Genomic DNA, 22,312 nt, shown 5'->3' on the forward strand with positions numbered 1-22,312 from the left:
GTTCAAATTTATTTTATTTCCAAAAATAGATTAAAAGAGTCATTTTCTAAAAATGATCACGCAAATAACAAAAGATTTCTTAGTTTAAAAATAAAAAAATAAATAAAAGTGAAATTTATCAATATATTTACCTAACAGCATAGGAACAAAATTTAAAAAATAAGTTCGTTAAAAAATTATTTGTATGCTTAAAACAAAGAGCTAAATAAATTTTAGAAAAAAAATGCTTCTTAAACACTATTTTTATTATTATTTCATATAAATAATTAAATTAAATTAAATAATGACCGAATTATGAACGAAAAACAAAGTAAGGCAAAGTTTCTTAATTAAATTCTTAAAAATAAAAACAAAAGAATTGTGATATTCGGTAGGTTGGTCGTTCTTAAAGGTTACCTCCATTGACTTCCAAACTCTGTTCGAAGGATTTTTCGCAAACGATTCTAATTTTAGTTAGTGTCAATGCCACTCCTGTTAGCGTCATGAAAAGTATGAATGACTAAAATTTACCGTGGATAAAAATGATCCCAACGGATATAATTAAAGGCAAAAAACAAATTTACCAAATATGAATGATAAAGCTACTTTAACTAATTAAACAATCATGTTTTTTGCTTAAGTTTGCATCTAATTTTGCATCATAAGGATAAGCTAGCTTTAAAAGATGAGAAGAGGATTGTTCGTTTGAGACACTTGTTTTTTTCTAAAATAACTTTTCTCATTTAACTTTCAACTCTAAAAGTAAATCCTTACTAGCATCGTCTTTAGTGATCTCTGACTGCAACATGAGGTTCTATCGTCAAAAAGAGCTCTCTAAATAAGAGCCTTACACAAATATTTTGAATACATTTAAATTTACTTATTTGTCCTGTTAAATTTCTTGTTTTGATATTTTTTCGAGTTTCTTTATTCGACCTTTCCAGCATTTGGTGCACATGTTTGCTGATTTACTGGGAGAGATTTTAATGGTCTCACCTAAAGGTCTTTTTCAACACAAAGTCTATGAAAGAAATTCTGCGCCACCCAAAAGTGGTCTTAAATCGAGGTGGTCGCTACATTGACTCTTTCCTGAAGGTTTCACTGTATATAGAATCGGATTGATGATAAACAATAATTAGTTGCATTGTTCTGTAATTAGAAGAAAATTAGTTCTGTAGTTAGGGAAGCTTAGAAAAACTAAAATTTCAGTTAAAAAGTAGCAGCTATTTCTCTTTCTCATTCTATTATTATTCTACAATGCTACACTATTAATATTTTGCAATAGGTATTTAAAAGTATAACCTTTTACGTTTTTGCAAGATATAATACGGATAAGATATATATATGTATGTATGTATACTAGGGGGCTAAGCCCCCTGTTTGCTACCGCTTACCAACCCTGATGATTGCTTCGAAATAATTGTCGTTTCTTGGCAGTTTTTCTACTTAAGTTAAAATTATTCACGTAACATACATGTAAGGAAAGGAATTCTGTTTGCTTATGCTTCTGCCTTGACTTCCCACGTCCAAATATTATTATTTATTAGTATTCTAAATATTTAGATCTATTGATGAACAGAAGTAATTTTTCTAAGCAATCATTTTTCGAAATATTATTTATATTAGTATTACATTGTATTGTTCAAACAACTCTGATGAGTTTACAACCGTAATTTAATATTTTCGCTTACCAAAGGAGGCGGTTATATTAAATACAATTTTTGCTTGAATCTCATCGTGCATGAAGCTGATCATTAAGTTTTAAATCATTTAACAGATCTCTTTAACTATAATTTATAGCAGTATAATGTTATTTGCAAAAAAATAATTACTGTAAAATGGTTAATAATATTGAACCACCATTCTAAACAATTTTATCTTAAAATGCAAGGCGTAATTGCATTATAATAATAATAAAATAAAAATAATTTGTTCTCTTAGTTTTAAACTCTGGAATTCAAAGCGTAATAATAGCAGTAAAGGAAAATAACTTTAAATTAGAGATACACAAATACTTATAGAAAAACAATACCATAATAACTTTCATTAATTTAATGGTCCCGCAGTGTACTAATCGTTAAGACACGGTTCCCAGCAGATCATCGATGTCAAGCATCACTGGCTGCGGTCAGTGTGCGGGTGGGTGACCACTTGGATCAGCCTGCGTAGGGACCGAGGGTGAGCGGTATTGGTCCTCGTTAAACTGTTCTACCGTAAAGTGCTCGACTTCGCGCGCAGGTCGTCGGACTTCCGAAGCGGGGGTGCCATCCCCTCCACAGAGGATCAAAATTGTGATGGCATGTCTTCGGATCATTCTCAGGGATGTTTCCCAGACCGTCGCCAATAGTCCATTGTGCAGGTCTGGTGCGACATAAATGAACAGCAACATTAATTTAATGCTGATCACAACCTAAACAATATGGCAATGAATGAAGGAAAACTGGATAATACCACGTGATTTTCCAGCCAATAAAAATGCGCCGAAGACAATGGAAAATCGTGTTAGACCATTAAGTTTTTATATTACATAAAGATATAAAGGGGAATTTGGAGATAAAAAAGAAAATAAAAAACAAGTTGCAGAAAGGAAAAAGTGGGTTGTCCATTATTTTTCTCCGTGTTGAAATATAATATTTATTAATTTTCACATGTCCATGCTTACATCTTTCATTTTCAGTTATGACACCGAAGAATATTCTTCATTACAGAATTGAAATTATGCTATGTCTGTTTATGTGGAATTATTTGTGGTCTTTTCACAATGATTAACTGTATTCATATATGGAATACGAAAAAGAAAGCACTTTGAAAATATTTTATAAAACATATTTTTTAAATGATATAAATCAGATAACTATTAATTTTTTTAACGTTAACAGGTATGATATTGTTCCTTTTCCTAAAAGACATAATTACCCTGCCTTTTGTACGATTTTTAATTCAAGACTAGGTGATCCTGAAGCCGAAGATGCTATTTATCCGAATTCACTGTGTAAGTAAATCTTTATTCATAAAGTCTAATACCTATCGTACACTTATGAGAAATCCCTGGTTTCTTAAATGACAGTTTGCAACGTACCAGGTTAATAGAAAATGTTCTAGTATTTTCTATTTGGTCTGAAATTTCTTGCCTTGTTACAATAAGCCCACACGGTTTTTGACTAATTAAATGATTAATTATTATAATCCTGAATTTACAGGGGCTTAATACAATGAGCTTTGACCTCTGCCGTAGCTTTGTATTTAGAACTAAAGTTAAATGAAATTTTCAACTTATTCCAATTGCTTCAATTTGCTTTCGGTAGGTTGTATGAATTTTTTACCTTACTTGGTTCATTTGTAAAAAACATTTCCAATTTCATAGACTCATTTGAAATATGAACACACGCTAAAATTAAAATAAATCAGGATATTTCAGAAATGGGTGTAATGTTCCTTAATTAGCCAATAGGCAAGTGAACTTATTATAACATAGGTCTAAAAGCTTAGTATAAATAAAAATTGAATTTTAATAATTAAATCAGAAAATGCACATTCTATGTTTTATTTAATATAACTTTGGCATGAATTAACTTTATAGAAATAGTTTGTGATATAATCTGCAAAACTCAGAACTGAGGAGTAGAATAGAGTTTTTCAGAGTTTGAGACGAACAGATTTATCGACTCCAAATCGGCTTAGTTAAAAGCTATATCTTATAGGGAAAAAAGGAAAGATGGGAAATTTACAATCTTATAAAGATTTTGACAAATATTTACATTCCTGTAAATAAAATATTACTCAAATGATTATTATGAAAATTATTCTTTTTGTAGCTTTTTCTTAATATTAACATGCTATATTTGTTCATTTTTAAACTTTTGTTTGGTTAAAATAGTGAAAGAGATCACGGAAAATAGTATAAACTATCAAAAAAGTTGTGTCAATGAATGCATTATTAATCAATTTTAATTTATACATTTTTACTTTTAATTCATAAATTCGAAAATGAAATTTATGTAGCTAAGTTTTAAATGACATTCAGAAATCAACCTTTCTAGGATCAACGCACTCGATCGAAAATTGAGTAAAATAATTTTAAAAAAGTTTAAAAAATAACAGCTTCTCTAAGAGTTTGAACGAAACAGTGTGGGAAAAAATTATACTATGAAAAATAATTAGTAACGTTTAAAAATTAAATTTTTAGTGTCTTGGCTTTATTAGTAAGTACATATTATGTTCATTTCATCTAAAGTTTATGCAAAACCACCAACTTTTGATTTGCTTTCCTTAAAAAAAAATTTATAAGAAATTCTTGTTACACATTTTATTATTCAGTACTATAGGAGAAATTTTTTTATGTCCAACTTCAGCATTATTAAGTGAACATTACATTTGTTGTTATTTTCATTCATTGCTTTTTTCGGAACCTCTTTGGATTAGATCGGTGTTTGTCGATTGGAACAGCTCTCTTGTGACCTCTATGTTGCCAAGGGTTCAAGGGTTGCTAATATCAGAAAGCTTTGTGAGAGACAGCTGTTTGCAAGAACACCTGCTTTGCTTCCCGATGACTTCTACTAACATAAGAGTCCCTTTTTGGATGTTGCAGGGATAACAGAAATTGGAGCATGGATCAATGATCTACGCCAAAGAGTTCCACTTCAGCCTAACCACTGACTCTCGATGTACTTTTATAAGTGAAGATCCATAGACCCGCTCTCTAATATCCGAGAAAATGACCATTACAGTGGCTGAGGTTTGCTGGTTTGACCAGGCATGATTCTAGATTCCTTCACGCCCCTCCATGTCATTGAGAAATTTTAATGATGTAAAGTAAATTATGGTTTTGGAGCCCCAGGTACGTCTTTTCCGGAACGCAATGGGTCCTGATTGCATTTTAATGGACGGCGATTGGGTACCACCCACAGCATTTCTGGTCGACCATGTTCTAAAAATAGAAAATATTGACTATATGGATTGGTCAGCCAGATCTCCTAATTTCATTCCGATAGAACGTGCCTGGGACGCTTTGGGGAGTGCAATTGCAAAACGTAAACTCATCTGGGAACCAACCGTTCTCTGAAAACAGATGTTTTGAATTAGTGGGACAAACTGCTGGGAAGAACTTATAAACTGCCTTATTTCCAGTGTGAAATCACTGTATGAGGCCACTGTAGCGTGCCATACACCCTATTAAGCGATTATTTTAATTCTATTCAGCAATCACACTTTTTACAATCCAACTCCGATGAGTGTTGAGCACAACCATTTTTGTGTATTATAACTATTGAATGTCTATTATTTATGTATTATAGCAACCTATGTTCAAATCAAATTTTACTGAAATATGTCCAGTAGTTCTGGGAAAAATTGAACAAGCATAAAAGTTCTTTTATAATTTGAAGTACTCACGTGTTTAAATTGCGAATTTCAATGTTGGTATGAGTGAATTAAATGTATTTTGTTATCACTTCTGCAGATATTTTTCTCGGTCTTGTCACACATCCTGAGGAATACTATCAGTATGACGATCGAGTTCTTTTCTATGCATCGGTACACGACAGTAGACAGTTAATCAATCCCTTCAAGGAAGGTTACGAATTGTTTGGTGGACAATCTTATGAGGCCAACGTTGCAATGGTAATCATTTTATTTTTAACGTTAGTAAAACCGAACAACTTTGTGACGCAATCAAGCATAGTAATAATAAAATAAGAGTTTGAGTGTTTGCCCTTTTTTTACAACCAAACCCTCCTGAAATATAGCCCGCAAATGCAACAATGAACTTCATTATGTTTCCAAAAGAATTTAAAAATTCCAAATAGATCATTTGGGATAAATACTTGAAAAATGAATTTTTCTCACAGATTTAGCATTAATTATTGTTTAACACGCTCACGCCGGGAAAAGTGAAAATACTGGTACGGGAAAAGAGAAAATACTGGTAGAAGAACCATTTCAATATTAGATAATATTCGAGAGGAGTTAATCTAATCTCAATAATAACAATTCACTGCAAGGAAATTTATCACGGCGAAGAAGCAATTCAATATAAAAATTGCATCCGTTAAATGCAATTGGTAGATAGTTATGGATTTTTTTTTATTCCCGGAAAAAAAACTAAAAAATGAAATTTATTGTTGCCAGTTTTTACTCCGGTGCGCTGCCAAGATAAGATAATCTAGCGTGACCCTTCGGTGGGTCACCCCGGCGTGAACGTGTTAAAGTTCAAGTATTGATACGATTATGTTCCTGTTTGTCAAATATTTAAATCACAATATCAGTAATGCTTCTTAGTTTGTACTGTTTGTAATGTTCATAAACTCCATTCTTAACTCGATTTAATAAAAAAACAGATTTTACAGCAAGTTCTTCAATACATAACTATCTTTATACAGTGTCAAATAAGCTCAATGATCAGCGTGAAGATGGTAGCATATACAGACTACGTCACCAGATAATTATCTCAAAACTTATTCGAAACCACAAGCTATATATTAATATTTATAGTAACGCCTTTTTCTAAAACTAAGTAATTCAATGGTATTTAAATTAAGAATAAAACAGATTAAGCTGCTTTTTCATAAAACTGATGGAGAAAAGGTATAGTTTGTCTACGGTAAGAACTCGCTCCGCAGCAAAGTCTGAGGCCGTATGCTGCTATGGAAACAAGAATAGAGCATTTCAGGGAGGGTAGCTTCTCTTCACTCTAGGGCTAACACAGTACACAGAAGAAAAAGATTCCCTTTCTCTCTCGTCAACCCGAGCCAAAACCTGTCCTAAAAAACGACCCCACACCCCTACAAATAGTTATACCTCGATACCATAATCACCACCACGGGCCCAGACTAATGGCTAGGGGAGTTTTCACTTTAGACAAACTATACTTCAATTTTTAGTAAATGACATCATGGGATGTTCTCACGTGTACTGCATCTTTTTTTCTGTTCTCATAAGATGAGACGATAGTTTCACAGCTAATCTCAAAAGTATAAAAGTGTTTCTGAAAATCTCATGAGCAGAGATTAATTATTTGAGGGATTTGTTGGCATAAAACAGAAATCAGCTATTGATGTTTCTAAATATCATTGCTTTTTCATTACTTAATCTTGATTCTTGCTTAATGTAAAAAAAATTGCAAAGATTTGTTTTATATAAAGCATTTTGCATGATTTCTTTCTCATTACAAAGCAATTTGCATGATTTTTCTTTTTTATGTAATAGTTTTTGAGGTTTGTGAATTTTCTACTTATTAAAAGTTTTTGGGGGTTACTTTTTTACAACATTTGAAGAAATAAATATTTTCTAAGGGAAATACTCGAATTTAAAATAAATTTTCATAATACAACACGGAACTTTAACTGCAGGGTAAAATAGTAGACTCTATTCTAAAAATCGAGTAATGCAACGCATAAGTTTTTATCGTACAAGTATATATCTTTCGTTTCCTCACTTTATTTTTAATTTCATCAAAATAATTATATTTTCAGACTCAAATTGAAAGGCTTCCACCTCCATACAGTACCAATTGTTTTGACTACATCAAAGCTTGGAAAGAAAATAATGGCAGTGGACCGACAACACAAGCAGTAAGTTAGATAATCGAATGAAAAATTGTGTAACCCCTAAAGAAATCAGGAATAGTATAATTTCATATCCTCCACTTCTAGACTTGATGAATATATGTGAGTAAAGGAATTCACACTGTTTTGCTGGTACCGTGAATCCAGTTTAAATCACTCGCTGATAGAGTAAATCCATAAAATTACTATACTGATTTTGACGTCTTTTTCGCTGTTCTGTCATGTTATAAAGATGAAAGGGATTTCAGATCAAGTCAGGTGATTTTTCAAGTTAATCGAACTGTTATTGGATGACTGTGAGCATCAATAAAAGCGGTCAGCTCTTCTTTTAGCCTAATGAACTTTGCTGTTGTCATCTTGAAAAGTTGGGATGTATCAATAGCGTACTCATTCTGAAGATGTTAACTCAAAGGTTAACACAACCTCATCCATAATGATACTAGTGAACTAAGTGAGCAAGCACTATCTATGAGAATTAGAACACCTCTAAAATGTCACAGAGTTAACGATGCTTCTCACAATTTCTGAAGGCAGAAAAACTAATTGAAAATTGTTTTAGACAGGTGAATATGAGCAAAATGATTAGTATGTTTTCACATAAGATATTGAAGCATAGATACACGCCTAAAATTTTTTTAAAGAATATTTGAATAACTACTGTTGCAACGTGATACAATTGGTGAAATCATTTTCACTGCCTCCTTCACTTTAAACAACGCATTATGCAACTCTCAGATATCCACGCAAAACTCTCTCAAGCCAATTAGTTGAATTATGATGGATAACAAAGTTTCGATGTTATGCTGTATAACAATTTTAAAATTCGGCTTTTTATCTTAATTTATTTTTTATGATAGCGCATTTTATAATAAACATTTTTCCAAGGGTTAATAACATAAAATTAGTTTTGAAGAAATTATTTTCCCACTAGTAATTCGTAACAGATTGAACGTCTTAAACAAATTTTAAAAGTTTTTAGGAAAAAACGCTTAACATTAAAACTATCTAAATGCTCGGTTCTGCTAACAAATTTAGTTTTTGGGATACAAAATTAAAAATAGAAGAGTTGCACCAAATAAAAATTATATTGAGGATATTGAAAATTAAAATCACCGACTGACGTAAAATCATTGCAAAGATTTCTTGCGTCCAAGACAATAAAAAATTTATCAATGATTATGCACAAATATCGAATCTATTAAATATTTTGCTACAATAAATTATACTTCTTCGCAATGGGCAGAAATAAACTAGAGTCTTTCGAATTTTTGTAAGCACTATTAATTTGCAAATACATATATTGAAACCTTTCTATCCATATCATGAATGTTATATTTTTATTAATGCTAGTGAAAGTGGTGTCAGATCTGTTATTTAAAAGGTGATTCATCTGGTGTTATTTATGTTGTTACTAACAATATTTATGAAAAAAATATCGTATTACTGAGCTGGAATGAGGCTTCTACTTTAATAGATATTAAAGAGGATTCTTTAAATAAATTTCATTCTAAACTTTTCTGGAAAATTTTACTATGCATACGGATTATTAGCCATGGTGGCTCAGGGGATAAAGCACGCGTCTCCCAACAAAATGGCCAGGCTTCGAATTCCAGCGATAGTTAGTCGAAACGAATTCCGCCTCCGCCCCGCACTGGCCACAGCGCTGCCGTAAAATATTCTCAGCGGAAGACGGATTATGCAATAGAGTCCCCTTGCGATTGTGATTTTCTTTTCCAGGTAATGCAAATTTATAAAAAATGGTCTTCTATGAAGGCAAATTTGTCTTAATACTTTGTTCAGAATTCCCTTATGTTCAGGATTAAGTTTAAAGTTACAAGACTACGGAGATGAACATCGGTAGTCCTTAACTCAAAATTGGGTCGAATGTTTAACGACGGTTGTAAAATATACATACGGATCATGCAGCAGTTGCTGAACTAGAGTATGTAAAAATGTTTAAAAAGAAAGTATGAATTCAATGATTTGAACAAGTAAGTATATAAAATAATTCAACGATGCGCTTTTTCTCCAGACCCGGCTCAAAATACGTGTATACAAAAATGACCACAGTAACGTTGCTATGGGCTATTACAAGGTAGCTATGGATAATATGAATTTATAACAGTGGTAGTAAATTTACGTTGGTGGAATTTGCATTTTTAAAACCCACTTCATAGCTCAGAGTTCTGAATACGGAGGCATCACTTGAAAAGTTACAACTGTAATATACCTAGCTCAGACCAAGAAAGCAAAGACTTTTCGTGAGCATGCATTTCGAGCTGTATTCATTTTCGTAAACAGACATATCGAGCTTTATTCATTTTCGTAAACATACATTTTGAGCAATGCCAAAAAATTTCTTAAATAAGCTTGAATTTAAATTGCGTTCGTTTTTGTATGTGCGCATTGAAAGTGGCGTCCAAAATAAAAAAGTTCTCTGACGAAATATAATTTAATAATGTATTTGCTGATATGCTGTTTATGCACTGATATTTTCTGGTATTTGTTAAAGGAATGTATTCAGTATTGCAATATGGAGACAGTCCTCTCAAAAGACTTCTGTATAGATGATCAAATTTATATTTCTCATACTAACAAACTTTGTCCTCACTGTAAGTATTAATAGTGTCACCATTCTGTGATTGTTTTATGTTGTAATTGTTACAATGCTTAGCAAAACCACTTGATTCCATTTTCATGGATGTAGCTTAATTATTAATAAACGAGTTGGTATCATATTTACAATTGACAATATCTTAGTGTGGACATTTGAGTACTATTGTTTGTTTTATTTTCTCAGAATTTGTACAATCTGTAAATTATGGAAAAGACGATGTTTTGAAAGAAAAGAACAGTACGTATGTGAAAAATAGCCACCACTGTTCTTCATGTTTAACCTTCGGTGTACCACATAGACCTTTCTGAAGTGAAGTTCGCAGAAATTCAATTACACGCATGAAATTTTGTGCACTGAAAATCATTTTAATTTATAAACTTAACAGGTCTTTTATTGAAATTCAAATTTTTTTTCGGAAGTTATTGTTATTTTAAGTGCACTTTACTTATTTTTTTCAAACTTTTTTGCTCTAAATAATGACTATTTATCCAATAGATCAAGGATCTCGCTCTAGATCTTCATTTTACTATCTCGAACTTAAATTGATATTTAAAATTGTAAAAAATGCATAAATATAAAACGTAATAAAAATTATGTGGAGCCACATTTAAATCTAAGCATTTGTATCAAATTTTTTTTTAAATATTTTTATATAAAAACTCAAGAGAGATAAAATTTGTTTCCAGTTTTAACTGTCATATGAAATAAAGTAATTATTACACATTGATAACAAGAATAATTAATTCTCATCCTATAATTTCCCCTCTCGTCTATCTTATGGTATTCCATATTTACTGCATTTATAAGTTTCTGCCTTTCTCATCTTTTCATAGTCCGATGTAGACGAACGCAGTGCCACATCAGTCTGTGCAGACTGGGCCATATATCGAACGTTGAGGGTTGATTGTGACTTGAGGTTAAAACTATCCATTTTCAACCCTGACTGACATTTTGACTCTCTCGTAGTGGATATATAAATAATCACTCATTATAAATTCAAACGAATAGTTTTAAAATTTAGGGAAGGAGACTTATTCTGCTGAATAACATTATAAAAAAAGATTAGGGCTTAAAAAAGGTGAGCCTTTTGGTGGGAGTGTATGCATACAAGTCCTTTTAATGGTGTTTGCTTTGGTCTTCATAGCACAAAGTATACGCAATAATTTTTGGACGTGAAGCTTTGTTGTCTTAAAATCTCATAGTGGTAATGAATAAAAAACAAGGTATAATCTTTTAACATATTTATTTCTACTACAATTTATTATATTTTAAAGAAAATATAGCTGTAGAAAAGCTGAAGATTACTAGATCTCTAAGCGATGAAGTGTTATCCAAAAAAATTTTTTGGAAACGTTAACGTGAATTTATTGTTCAATTTACGACTTAAATTTTTCTTTAAACCGTACGCTCTCTGGTAATATTGAACTGTTCACACTATTCCCGCCTAGACATTTGCTCTTATAAACTCAATATTTGCTAACTAAAGATTGACATATCACAGTAACTATTACAATATGTAACGTTTATTTGTAACATATTATCTCCCATAGTAAAAGAAAGGAATAAAAATAGTCCTTTAGTCTAATAGGTATACATCACGATGAAGGTTATCGGCAATGAAACCGCCAAGTCAACCATAAGCGCAATCGCATCAACAACTTTCTACAAAAATTGCTCAAAAATCCTCGTGTCATATAGAAATTACAGTTGCCTAAAATATCAGCAACTGTCTCTCTCCACTTAGAGAAAAATTGTCAATAAATAAGAGCAACTAACACTTGGACCCATCAGACCATTTGCTTTTTATGACGTTTTAATTCAACGTGGTGACGTTACAAAAGTAAATAAAAATGGCGGAGACGTTGATTAAGAGGATGATTGTATGACGTTTTGAGTTAATCCATTAAAATAATTAAGTTAATACATGTAATTAAACGGAAATCAATTCTAGAGTGTCTGTGATTTACTTTTCCTTCATTTACAAACATCGTTGAGAAATTATGAGATAATAGCATCACAAGAGAATATATTAATATTAGCCAAAAGTAAAAATAGGTAACAAAAACATATTACGAGCAACCGTTTGGGAAAATAAGCAACCCTATCCGCAACTCCGAACTGCGAAATTGCCTATAGGCCTTTAGGGTTGAGGATAGAGTAGAGGTTACGCTTACAGTTGCTATTATTTTTCTCTTGTGTGATATCCGTATTAAGCAAAAATTAAGAATTTGCTTTTCCACTAGAAAACCTTGTTTTTTAATCTCTTTTTTTTTAGTTTCTAGAGTTTTGTATGAAAGTGTAAAACAGTTTTGCAAACCAACTAAAATTTACGGAGAATTATTTTTAGTGATAAACAACTGAAATTTGCCCACACTATCCCTCTCATCTCTAATTATAAAGTTTGCACGAAACCATTTTTAAGGTATTTACGGAAAACTTAATTCACGGTTTTCTCTCCTTACTGACATTTTGTTGATGTTATTATTTTGTTAAAATATCGAATAAGTTATTAACTTTAAGGAAATAATTTCAGGGCTGGAAAAAGTACCGAAAACAACGGAAGATGATATTATCAAAAAATGTACAGAGCGTTGTCAACCAGCTTGTTTGTAAGTATTTATCTTCAAAGTTGTTTCCAATAAGGATTCAAGATTCTTCATTTTAATGCATCCCCCAATCGCAATTCTATATTCCTTTAGCAATTTATTGGAAGCAACCTGCCTATTTGGATGAATATCACAAGACCCAATAAAGATGTTGCAGTGTCGATGGCCTTTTCTTAAACGAAATGTAAAAATTTTTATAGAATTTATTCGTCAAGTTAGGAGTTTTCGGAATTTGCTTCTCCAAATACCTTTGCATTTTATCATTTTAACAAAGGCAATCACGTGGGTGTTTTTAACCAAACAGTTATTAAATTTTGCGATCTCACACTACCATAATATTTTCTGACGCAGACTTAATGGTCTGACATAGATTTATGAACTGAATCTCAACAAAAAGCCTCCAAATACTAATCATAACTATATGCTATCAGTCTCCGACAAACAACTTATTTGCCTTATTAAATAATTTCAAGCATCTCGAGGTTTAAGTCTTTTAGTGTAAATTCCTATTGCAGAAGGTATACTAGTTCTAATTTTCGCTTCGGTGTTTTGCGACAGTTTATAGATTTGACAAAAAGGGATACTGAGATAAATTTGTCACATTAGATATTCTGTTAAGAGCAACATATGCTACCATTTAAGAAATATATTATTTGTCCCAATAGTGTTATTAAAGTATATTGAAGCAACTTCGTCAAAATCAAACTTTACACTTATCTCCGATTATTTGATTAATCATCCTGTCAATAATTAAATCGTTATTTTGAGTGAAAAATACTTTTATTTGTTAGGGTTTTGTCACCAAAACAATACGAAATTTAAGTGTTATAAATTTCGCTCAATTGAATGAATACTTAAATTAAAAACATTAAATAATCATTTTAAAGCATTTAAAAAATGGCGTGAAGAACTAAAAGACAGGATAAGAAAGTAAATGAGCATTTACGTTAAAAAGTTAATATGTGTCGTTACATTTATGACACGATTAATTGACTTATTCTTGCCAAACAGTTTTAATTACAACGTTTTAAACCCAGATGAAAGATTTTTTGCTATTTAATATTTTTCCTTAAAATTGAGACTAAATGTACGTAGTCATATATATAATTTATATACATATGGGCATTTTTCCGATATTGGCACCTACCTCTCACCTTCTACTTTTAAGTTCAGGGACCTTGTGTTGACGACTTTTTTTCGAAGTGACAGCCAAATAATAATTGTTCTGTGGAAACATCGCCTAATAAAACTTTGCCCTATTACTAATAGATACGAATTTTAAAATAGCGATGTATTTCAAAAAAATTTGGCTTTTAACAGTATACCACAATATTATTTCAATTTTTATTATTTATATTATTTTTACATTGATAAATATATACGAAGCAAAAGACTCTCCCAATAATATTGCAGTCAATTATTTCTATGCATAATCTTAACTTCATTATTATTTTGATATCTAAAAAGAGAACTTAATTTGCCGTTAGCATGAATAAAGCATAATTATGCTTGAAATTACCAGTGTCTCTTAAATATAATATTTCCCTAATATTAGATAACTTACGTAGCCTTCTTGAGTTTTCGTTTCTTTAATTCCTTTTGAAACATTTTGCATCAAAGCTGTTTCTGTGACAGCGCTTATTAAAATAATACAAATAAATTTTTTTTATTTGAATATTTTACGAGAACAATTTAACGCAAAGTGGTAAAATACATCACTTAATAATTCAAAAATAATAAGCAATTTGTAGGAAAATCACCGAGTAAGTCAGCGAAGTTATTTAAACGTTGCCTACATCATTTTGTCTTCAATGTCGTGATTTATGTCTGCATTATTGATCAAAACATTACCGAAAACTGTCCTAAATTCATCACATAGAGGGCAGTATCCGTAGCTTTCATAATTTATTAAAGAAACTGGAACACAAAGGTTATTAATAATAAATTGAAATACTTATCTTATATTAGGAATATTAGTGTTACATATGATGATGAGATTTTGATATATGTTGATACAATTAGGATATATGATGAGATTTCGTAAAATACGTTATAAACAGCAAAAAAAAATAAACAACACACACTTAAATAACAAACTTTGTAGATCAACATTACTTAGTCATCACATAAATGACAGCTGTTTCAAAATCTAATACTTTCCTTGATGTTATCAAAAAAGTTGGAATAAATATCTTTAGTTTTGTTATTGTTAGAAACAATTTAACTCACAGAACCTGCCTCTCAGAAAGCAACCCTATCTCATTGAAATTTTATATATGCTGGTAAAGTTTTAAGCATATAATCAGTAAAAAATTAAAGGATTTAACAAAACTTTTTTATTAAAATTTGCAGCAGAGATTACCTTAACTAATAGTATATACTAACTATAGATAAATACAACTTTAAACAAAACTTTACAAAGTAAAAACTTTTTTAACCTATTTTCTCGTTATTTGCACACTTTCTCACTATACTTTAATTTATCCTTCAAAAAATGCTATTGAATGCTTATATTTACAAAGCATAAAAAAGTAATAAAACTGATTAGATTGAAAATTTTACTGTGGTGTGTACTCTTTTAAGTATTGATGTATTTTTAAACCCGTTTCAGTATTGCAAAGATTTAAAACGTATGTTTATTTATTTTTTTAAGTGAGAGAATATATGAAATTGAATATCGACAGTTAGATGTACCCTCAGGTGTAAGTTATTACTATCTTTCTGTTATATTTCACAGTTTTTTTAAATAACATGAATCATGTCATTCATTGCACATTTTTTTTCTTGCATCTAAAATATTTTGCATACTCGTAAAAAGGACCTGTTTAGTACGACAAATGAAACAATGATAAATAATCTTACTAACTTAAATTCGACAAAATTCTAGGAGATAATTAAAATTCAGATGATTCGAAACGAAGCATATCGTTGAAAAGAATTCAGAAGGGAGGTATACGTTTGAAACCTACTAAGACGAAAACAAATTTAAATCAAAAAGAAGGAGTAAAAACAAAGGATGAAGAAATAAATTGCAGTAATTGTGGTCTATGGCTCTTGATATGACCCTACAAAGCTCTAATTTATAGAAAATTGAAATTAAAATCGAAAGCAAAAGAAGTATTCGTGGACGAATGGTTAAGGCATCTGACTCCTTAAATGACACTGGGTGTGGCGATTATAAATGCTCAAACAAATTCGCTAAATTAATGTTTTCGAACAGGATTGAACAACACTTGAAACTTCGGGTTTTCCAACACTTTAATGATATCGATAATTCTTTCATAAAACATAAAACTCGTTATAAACAAATTTAAACTTTTAAGGCATACATTATTATATATCCGAAAACAAAATTTATACGATTGCAAAAATATCTGAAACTTCAGTAATTTTATTGAGAATGATGTTCAATTTTTTTAGACTGGTTTCAAACTTAGATAGCGAAATTGTTATGAGACTAGTACTTTAATTTAAGATATTCAGAATTTCAATATTCAATTTTTTGAAATTGGAGCCAATCTTAAATAGGGAAATATTTATGAGAGTAGCACTTAAATTTAAAATAGTCTAATTTTGAATATTCACGTTTAAAATATAAATCAAGTTGACATTGATTTTTAAGCTAGACATCCACACAAAACAATTACTTTAAGGGATGGTGACCAAGAACTCTAATTCGCGGCTGGCGTCCGTCACCGAGTTTTTAACCTTCTGACTTATATTAATTTTTGTTTCTGATTTTTTTATTCAGTTTTAGATTTTTGTTCATTATGTTATTAACAGATTTATCATGTTTTCTTTATTACGAACTTGTATGATTTTTTCATGCATGATAGTTTTCAGATTTTTAAGTTAAGCGTTCTTTTTTTTTTACTTTCCAAGAGTTTCTTTCAAAAAGTTGTATTTGCTTGAAGTAATTTGCATTTCCTATACCCTTTGCAAACAATTAAATTAAGGTTTTTTGTATGATATATGCCGATTATTAATTCCTATCGGGACAGCTGATGTGTTAATATGCGAACACTGTAAGGGTTTTTAGGAGAGAATCAACATTAAACCTCAGAGAACTGGAAAATATAAATTTTCAGTCTAAGAAAAAAAAAGGAAAATTTTTGTTTTTGATACGATTAAAAGTCCTTCGGATACTAACGTTAAATTGATTTTATTGCATGGCTAAAGCTTAAAAATATTTAAGAGTATTTCAATAAAAAACATACATAAAATAATTTTTATTATAATTTTGCTTTCTCTTTAGTGTTTCAATGATGACATAAATGGAACTTTCGATGAGAATTGCGAGTAAGTTCACTTATTCTGAAATAATAAATAATCCAAGAACTCTCCGCTAGCAAAATAAAATGATACTATTCTTTGATTTATTCGGAGTAGCCTGCAATTTTTTTTCAACTTTCGACCCCATAAGACTCGGAGTTATTTGCAGTTTTGCAGATGTGGTCTTGATACACCAGAGTGAAAAATTAAAGACGACATTGTTTTTCTAATGCATCGTCATACAAATGCGTTCTGTGTCGTCACAAGTAATATCAAATCATCCCCAAGTAATAAAGACATTGGAAAATTAACAAATAAATAAATTCACTGAGTAAAAAAGAGTTTAGTGTTAAGTGACTGGCAAAGAAAATCTCCACTTAAATAGGGGATCTAATCACCCCATGACTGCCTTACAAGATTTATACAGACTGCCAATGCGATCTATAAACTTAGCAAAGAGTTATGACTGACTGCCCACTCTTGAAGTACTATTTGCACCTCTGGAAACTTCAGTAATATACCTCTAACTGTTTTCCTAGAGTAATAACTATATATTAATATTAAACTATTGGTTATTAGCTATTTAACTATGAACTATTTTAATATAAACATTTTACTATTTGCCTCAAATTCAATATTTTTAAATTACGTATCTTTTCAGTGACTGTTGTCTAACCCTTTAAAGTTTCTTTGCAATTAGATATCATTTTCTTGCAAAAAGTATTTTAAGAGATAAAGTTTTATAAGCAAGATGCATCGATAAATATTGTTTTTTTTTCACAAATATATTAATTTTTTGAAATCCTATGCAATTTATTAAAAGATGATCTGTAAAATTATATATTTCCTTTGTTTCAGAGTATATTCCATAGCAGTTGATTATTCCTTTCGGCAGTTTCAACTGAAAAGACAAATTTACCAGCCTAAGTATAACGTAAGTATAAATTTTTTAAAATATTTTAATAAAATTTACATTTTATTCTTCAAGAAAATAAAATTTATTTTTCTTTCAATGCAAACATTGAAAAAAAATTCTCTCGCATGATTGTTTAAGTATATATATGCATGATTATTACGCATGATTATTTTAGTATATATATATATATCGACACAAATAATAAAATAAAGTAATAAAAGTAATATAAAGAGAAAGCTATAAATGGGAAAATCCAATAGTCTTCCTCAAGACACATCTATCAGAATAATTAATGCGATATTTCTGAATATATCCTAAAATAAAATTATTCTTTGTATTCGTCGATAGCGCAAAAAATATTTGTTGAAAAAGAGCATGAAAATAAGAAAAGAAAGCAGTAATCAAACTTACTGGCGTGCTGCAAAAAGCGGTTTAGGTTTAAATGTGGAATAATTAAACAGTTAACAAAATTCGTGAAGACGTAAAATATTTAAAGTTGTGCTTACAGCTTGAATCGAATAAAATAAAATTAAATAATATATTTGGTCGATAAAAATTGCTTAAGCAAGCTATATATTAGTGCTGCCATCTATGAGAAAACTTTGAGAAAAGAAGATATGAAAAACTATGAGAAAGTTTATTATTCAGAACTTAACCAAATAAAACACAAAATAAGAAGAAGCTGTTATTAAATTTTTTACAATTTAAAAAAAAAAAATTATATATATAATCTGCGCGATAGCCATTTTCAGCCATTTTCGGGTCAATCCAAGGTAACTAACAAATCCAACGCTCTTCACTACTGCAATAAAAACGCACCTTGAAAGATTCCTCCATTTACGGATCTAATCTCTATTCACACTGATACTTTCATAATTTGTAATCAGGCAATCTTATAACGAAAATATGTAAATCATTCGTGAAACATTCCGGAACAGGTAAGTTCATTTGAATTCACTACTTGATTTATAGATTATATTTCATTCCGCATTTTTCTTCCATTTTATTTTCTATTTCTTGCTTGGTATGTTTTTTTTCGCATATTTTTTACTTAATATGTTCTATTTTCGTTTAATTTTCTTTGGGAGCTCCTCATACTATTATTTTGGTATATTTTGCTTCGGTTATATAAGTAAAATATTAGGAAGCACTCCATTTTTCAGATATAATAGTGTGAGCTGATGACGATAATCTCGTCATCAGCTATCTTTTCATTATTTTGGTTTCAGGATTTTTAATTTTTTTAGAATAAGAAGTATTGATTTTTAAAAGATATTTCATATAAATAATTTTTTCCCTTCTCTTTTCCTTAATCCTTATATTATTTGCCACGTTTTCTCTGTATCTTTAACTTATTTTATGTGTTTGATATACTTGCGGCTTATGCGTAGTAAACAAAACTTATTATTTTTCTTAATTTTCATCGTTTTCTTCTAAATGTGATATATATATATATATATANAGGCAGATACTGCAAATCTTCTACAACCACAAATTCAAAGTAACCATATTGTTCTACCCTCTTTTTCATCCTTTTCATTGCATTTTCCTTCTATTTTTATAAATGAGTTTATTTTTTATAAATGATTTTTTATGTAAACTATAATTTTAACCGTGACTTGAACATTTATTTTTATTTATTATAGAGTGTTGAACTATTCAGCTACATAGGAGGCTATATGGGGCTATGGCTTGGAATAAGCTTAGTATCAATATTTGATTTATGTGAATCATTCGTTAAAGTATTATGCTTTACTTTTAAGAAAAAAACTTCAAGAAGAGTAACGAGAAAAGTAAGAGAGACAAGTCATAACTGAATAAAATCGTTTCAAGCTCCCTGTGGAACCCCCAGTATTTTAAAGTAATAAGCCGTCAAGTATGAATAAGCAACGTTGATTGATAGTTTACAGTTATACAGAGCTATTTAATTTATCCACTTGTTCACCTATATATTCTCTGCACTTTTTCCCTGTATGCAGCAAATTGTCAAATAAGTTGGGTCGAAAAATTATTTCAGTTTCAGAACGCTTTATGGAAATTTTTCCTGATGAAATATGAATAAATAAGTCATAAATTCTTTTAGAATAGCTTAATTTCTTCCGTTTATGTATAGAACAAAAAATTAATGAAAATTATGAAAGTCATTGCGTTTTTTTATTTTTTTATATTTAATAAAAACATTAAAAATAAATATGTAGATGAGCTAGTTTGATGGCTTGAATAAAATAAATAAATACTGATCTATCTTATTATATAAAACGCTAATACGTACGTATGTATGTATGTATCAATAAAACCGATGATATTTCTTTTCTCGCGCTGGCAACAGTTTTCATTTCTAATCGATTGAATTCGGCGCGCAAGAGCACGTAGTGAGCAACCAGATAACAATAACCAGAGTGAGCATTATCAGGTTGTTCAATTCAGATTCATGCACTAAAAGCATGATAATATTTAATTTAAACTCAATTAGGAATTAATTAATTAATTGAAGTGAGAATGATTTAAAAGGCAGCCGTTGAATTGATATTTTTCTACTGGGAGCTACCTAAACGTCTAAAAAACACTTAAGTGTTTGTATTGAATGCATTGAATTTTTTTATATTTCGCGTTTATTTATGCATTGAATTTTCACGCTTTAAAATGCAGAATATTAGTGAAGCAATATGTGATAATTTATTTTGCTAATACGTTTCTGATTTAGCTAATGTTTTGATTTTTTCACCATGTACAATCTAAATAGCTAATATACTTTTTTAAAAGCCAATAAGAACATTGGTAGAATTCTTCTACTTAAGTACAATACTATGTCTTTGATGATAAAATACTATGTCTTTGATGATAATATATTATGTCTTTGTGCTAGAACATTGTGTTCATTGGCGAGTGAGAGCGCAGCTAGCCATGGTTCACGGCGTGAATCACATAGGATTGCGTAGCGATCCTCGGGGGTTGGCGAGCGTTAGCGAGCAGGAGTCGGAGCCTCCTAGTTAATAATTAAAATGTTTACTGTTGTGCAATGTCTTAAAAATAATCAGATGTTAACCAATTTATTCTTTAGTTTTACTGCATATATCTTCGCTTATTTTGTTAGATCAGAACAACGTAGAGCGCATCAGTTCGAAGTGATTGCCATGTCGAACTTCACCCACACTCTACCCCTTCAACCATCCAATTTTTCGTTGCCAACTCTTCAGGTTTTCCCCACAAGATTTTTTCCTATTTAAAGTGGTAGAGAGATTCATGTTATTCTATTAAACTTTTTGAATAATAATAACAATTTTAAGTAAGTTTAACCCCCACTATATACAATTAATATAAATATATAAAAGCACAAAAGTCCTTACCAAAAGCAAATTTTTAATCTGATCAAAATATAAATATATTTTTGAAAATATTGTTTTCCGGTAATTGTTTTAGTACCACTTGCGAAAGTCATGCTCGGAAAGTGGGAAAGTTGGCAGGTATGTATTTACATTATATTTGCAGCAATTTATAAAGTATTTCAATGGCACAAGACTCTTCTTTTGTATAATTAAGGTTATTTCTTTTACCTACAGCAAATTAAATTATTTTTTGGATAATAACTAATAAATTGCGTAACTAATCCAGACTTTACAGTAGCTTGAATATATAGTTAACTTCACGATTGCATATTTTATTCGAAACCTATGTCACAAGTTTGACACGCCTTTTCACAACCTGGAGTAACAGTGAATCTTTGGTAATACGCATAGCGTCAGAATTGATAAGTAATTCAATATTATCTTCTTATTTCTCAGCATTTGGGGAGAATACACCACATACGAATTCAAATTTGTAATTTCAAAATAATCTGAAAATTTTAAGTGAAGATATTAAATTACTCATCAATTGAGAGATTAGGCGCCAAAACCAAAGCTTCTCAGTCACTCCCAGACAATTGAAATGCGTGCCAAACTGGAGACATTGCATAAATGATGTTAACATCTAGTAATATATTCGAGCAACACATAAAGCTTTGATGTCACATTTCTTCAAGAAACCAAACTTTAAATTTACAGTGGATAGAAAAAAGGAACCTTAATAATATAGTGAGTCAATGAATGCTACTGTATTGAAATGTTTGGTAAATAGTTATAATGTAAATCCCATTCCGGAAAATTGGACGAGTTGTTGTTTTGGGTGAGGGTAGAACTGGAGACAAGCAGCCACTGTGTCTATTATAACTAAACTTTTTAATGGAATATTCAACAAAATAACTCTTTTCTAACAAACTGAACAAAGTGTTTCATAACAAAAATTACTAAAAAGGGAGGAACTTCTGCTTCTTTTGTCCTCGATTTTCTGAGGTAACCAAAAAATTAGAGCGTTTTTATTT

At 30.3% G+C, this 22,312-nt stretch overlaps 1 protein-coding gene across 1 annotated transcript in view; it reads left to right on the forward strand.

The window, feature by feature from the left end:
• LOC107442491 (uncharacterized) overlaps positions 1-22,312 on the forward strand; it is an 87,393-nt gene that overhangs the window by 24,751 nt on the left and 40,330 nt on the right. The window contains exons 5-7 of the mRNA XM_071180898.1: positions 2,859-2,971; positions 5,438-5,598; positions 7,449-7,547. Coding sequence (XP_071036999.1) covers positions 2,859-2,971; positions 5,438-5,598; positions 7,449-7,547 — 373 coding nt within the window. The remainder of the gene's footprint in view (positions 1-2,858; positions 2,972-5,437; positions 5,599-7,448; positions 7,548-22,312) is intronic.

Source organism: Parasteatoda tepidariorum, chromosome 5, assembly GCF_043381705.1.
Source record: "Parasteatoda tepidariorum isolate YZ-2023 chromosome 5, CAS_Ptep_4.0, whole genome shotgun sequence".
In the NCBI taxonomy this organism is placed as follows: Eukaryota; Metazoa; Arthropoda; class Arachnida; order Araneae; family Theridiidae; genus Parasteatoda; species Parasteatoda tepidariorum.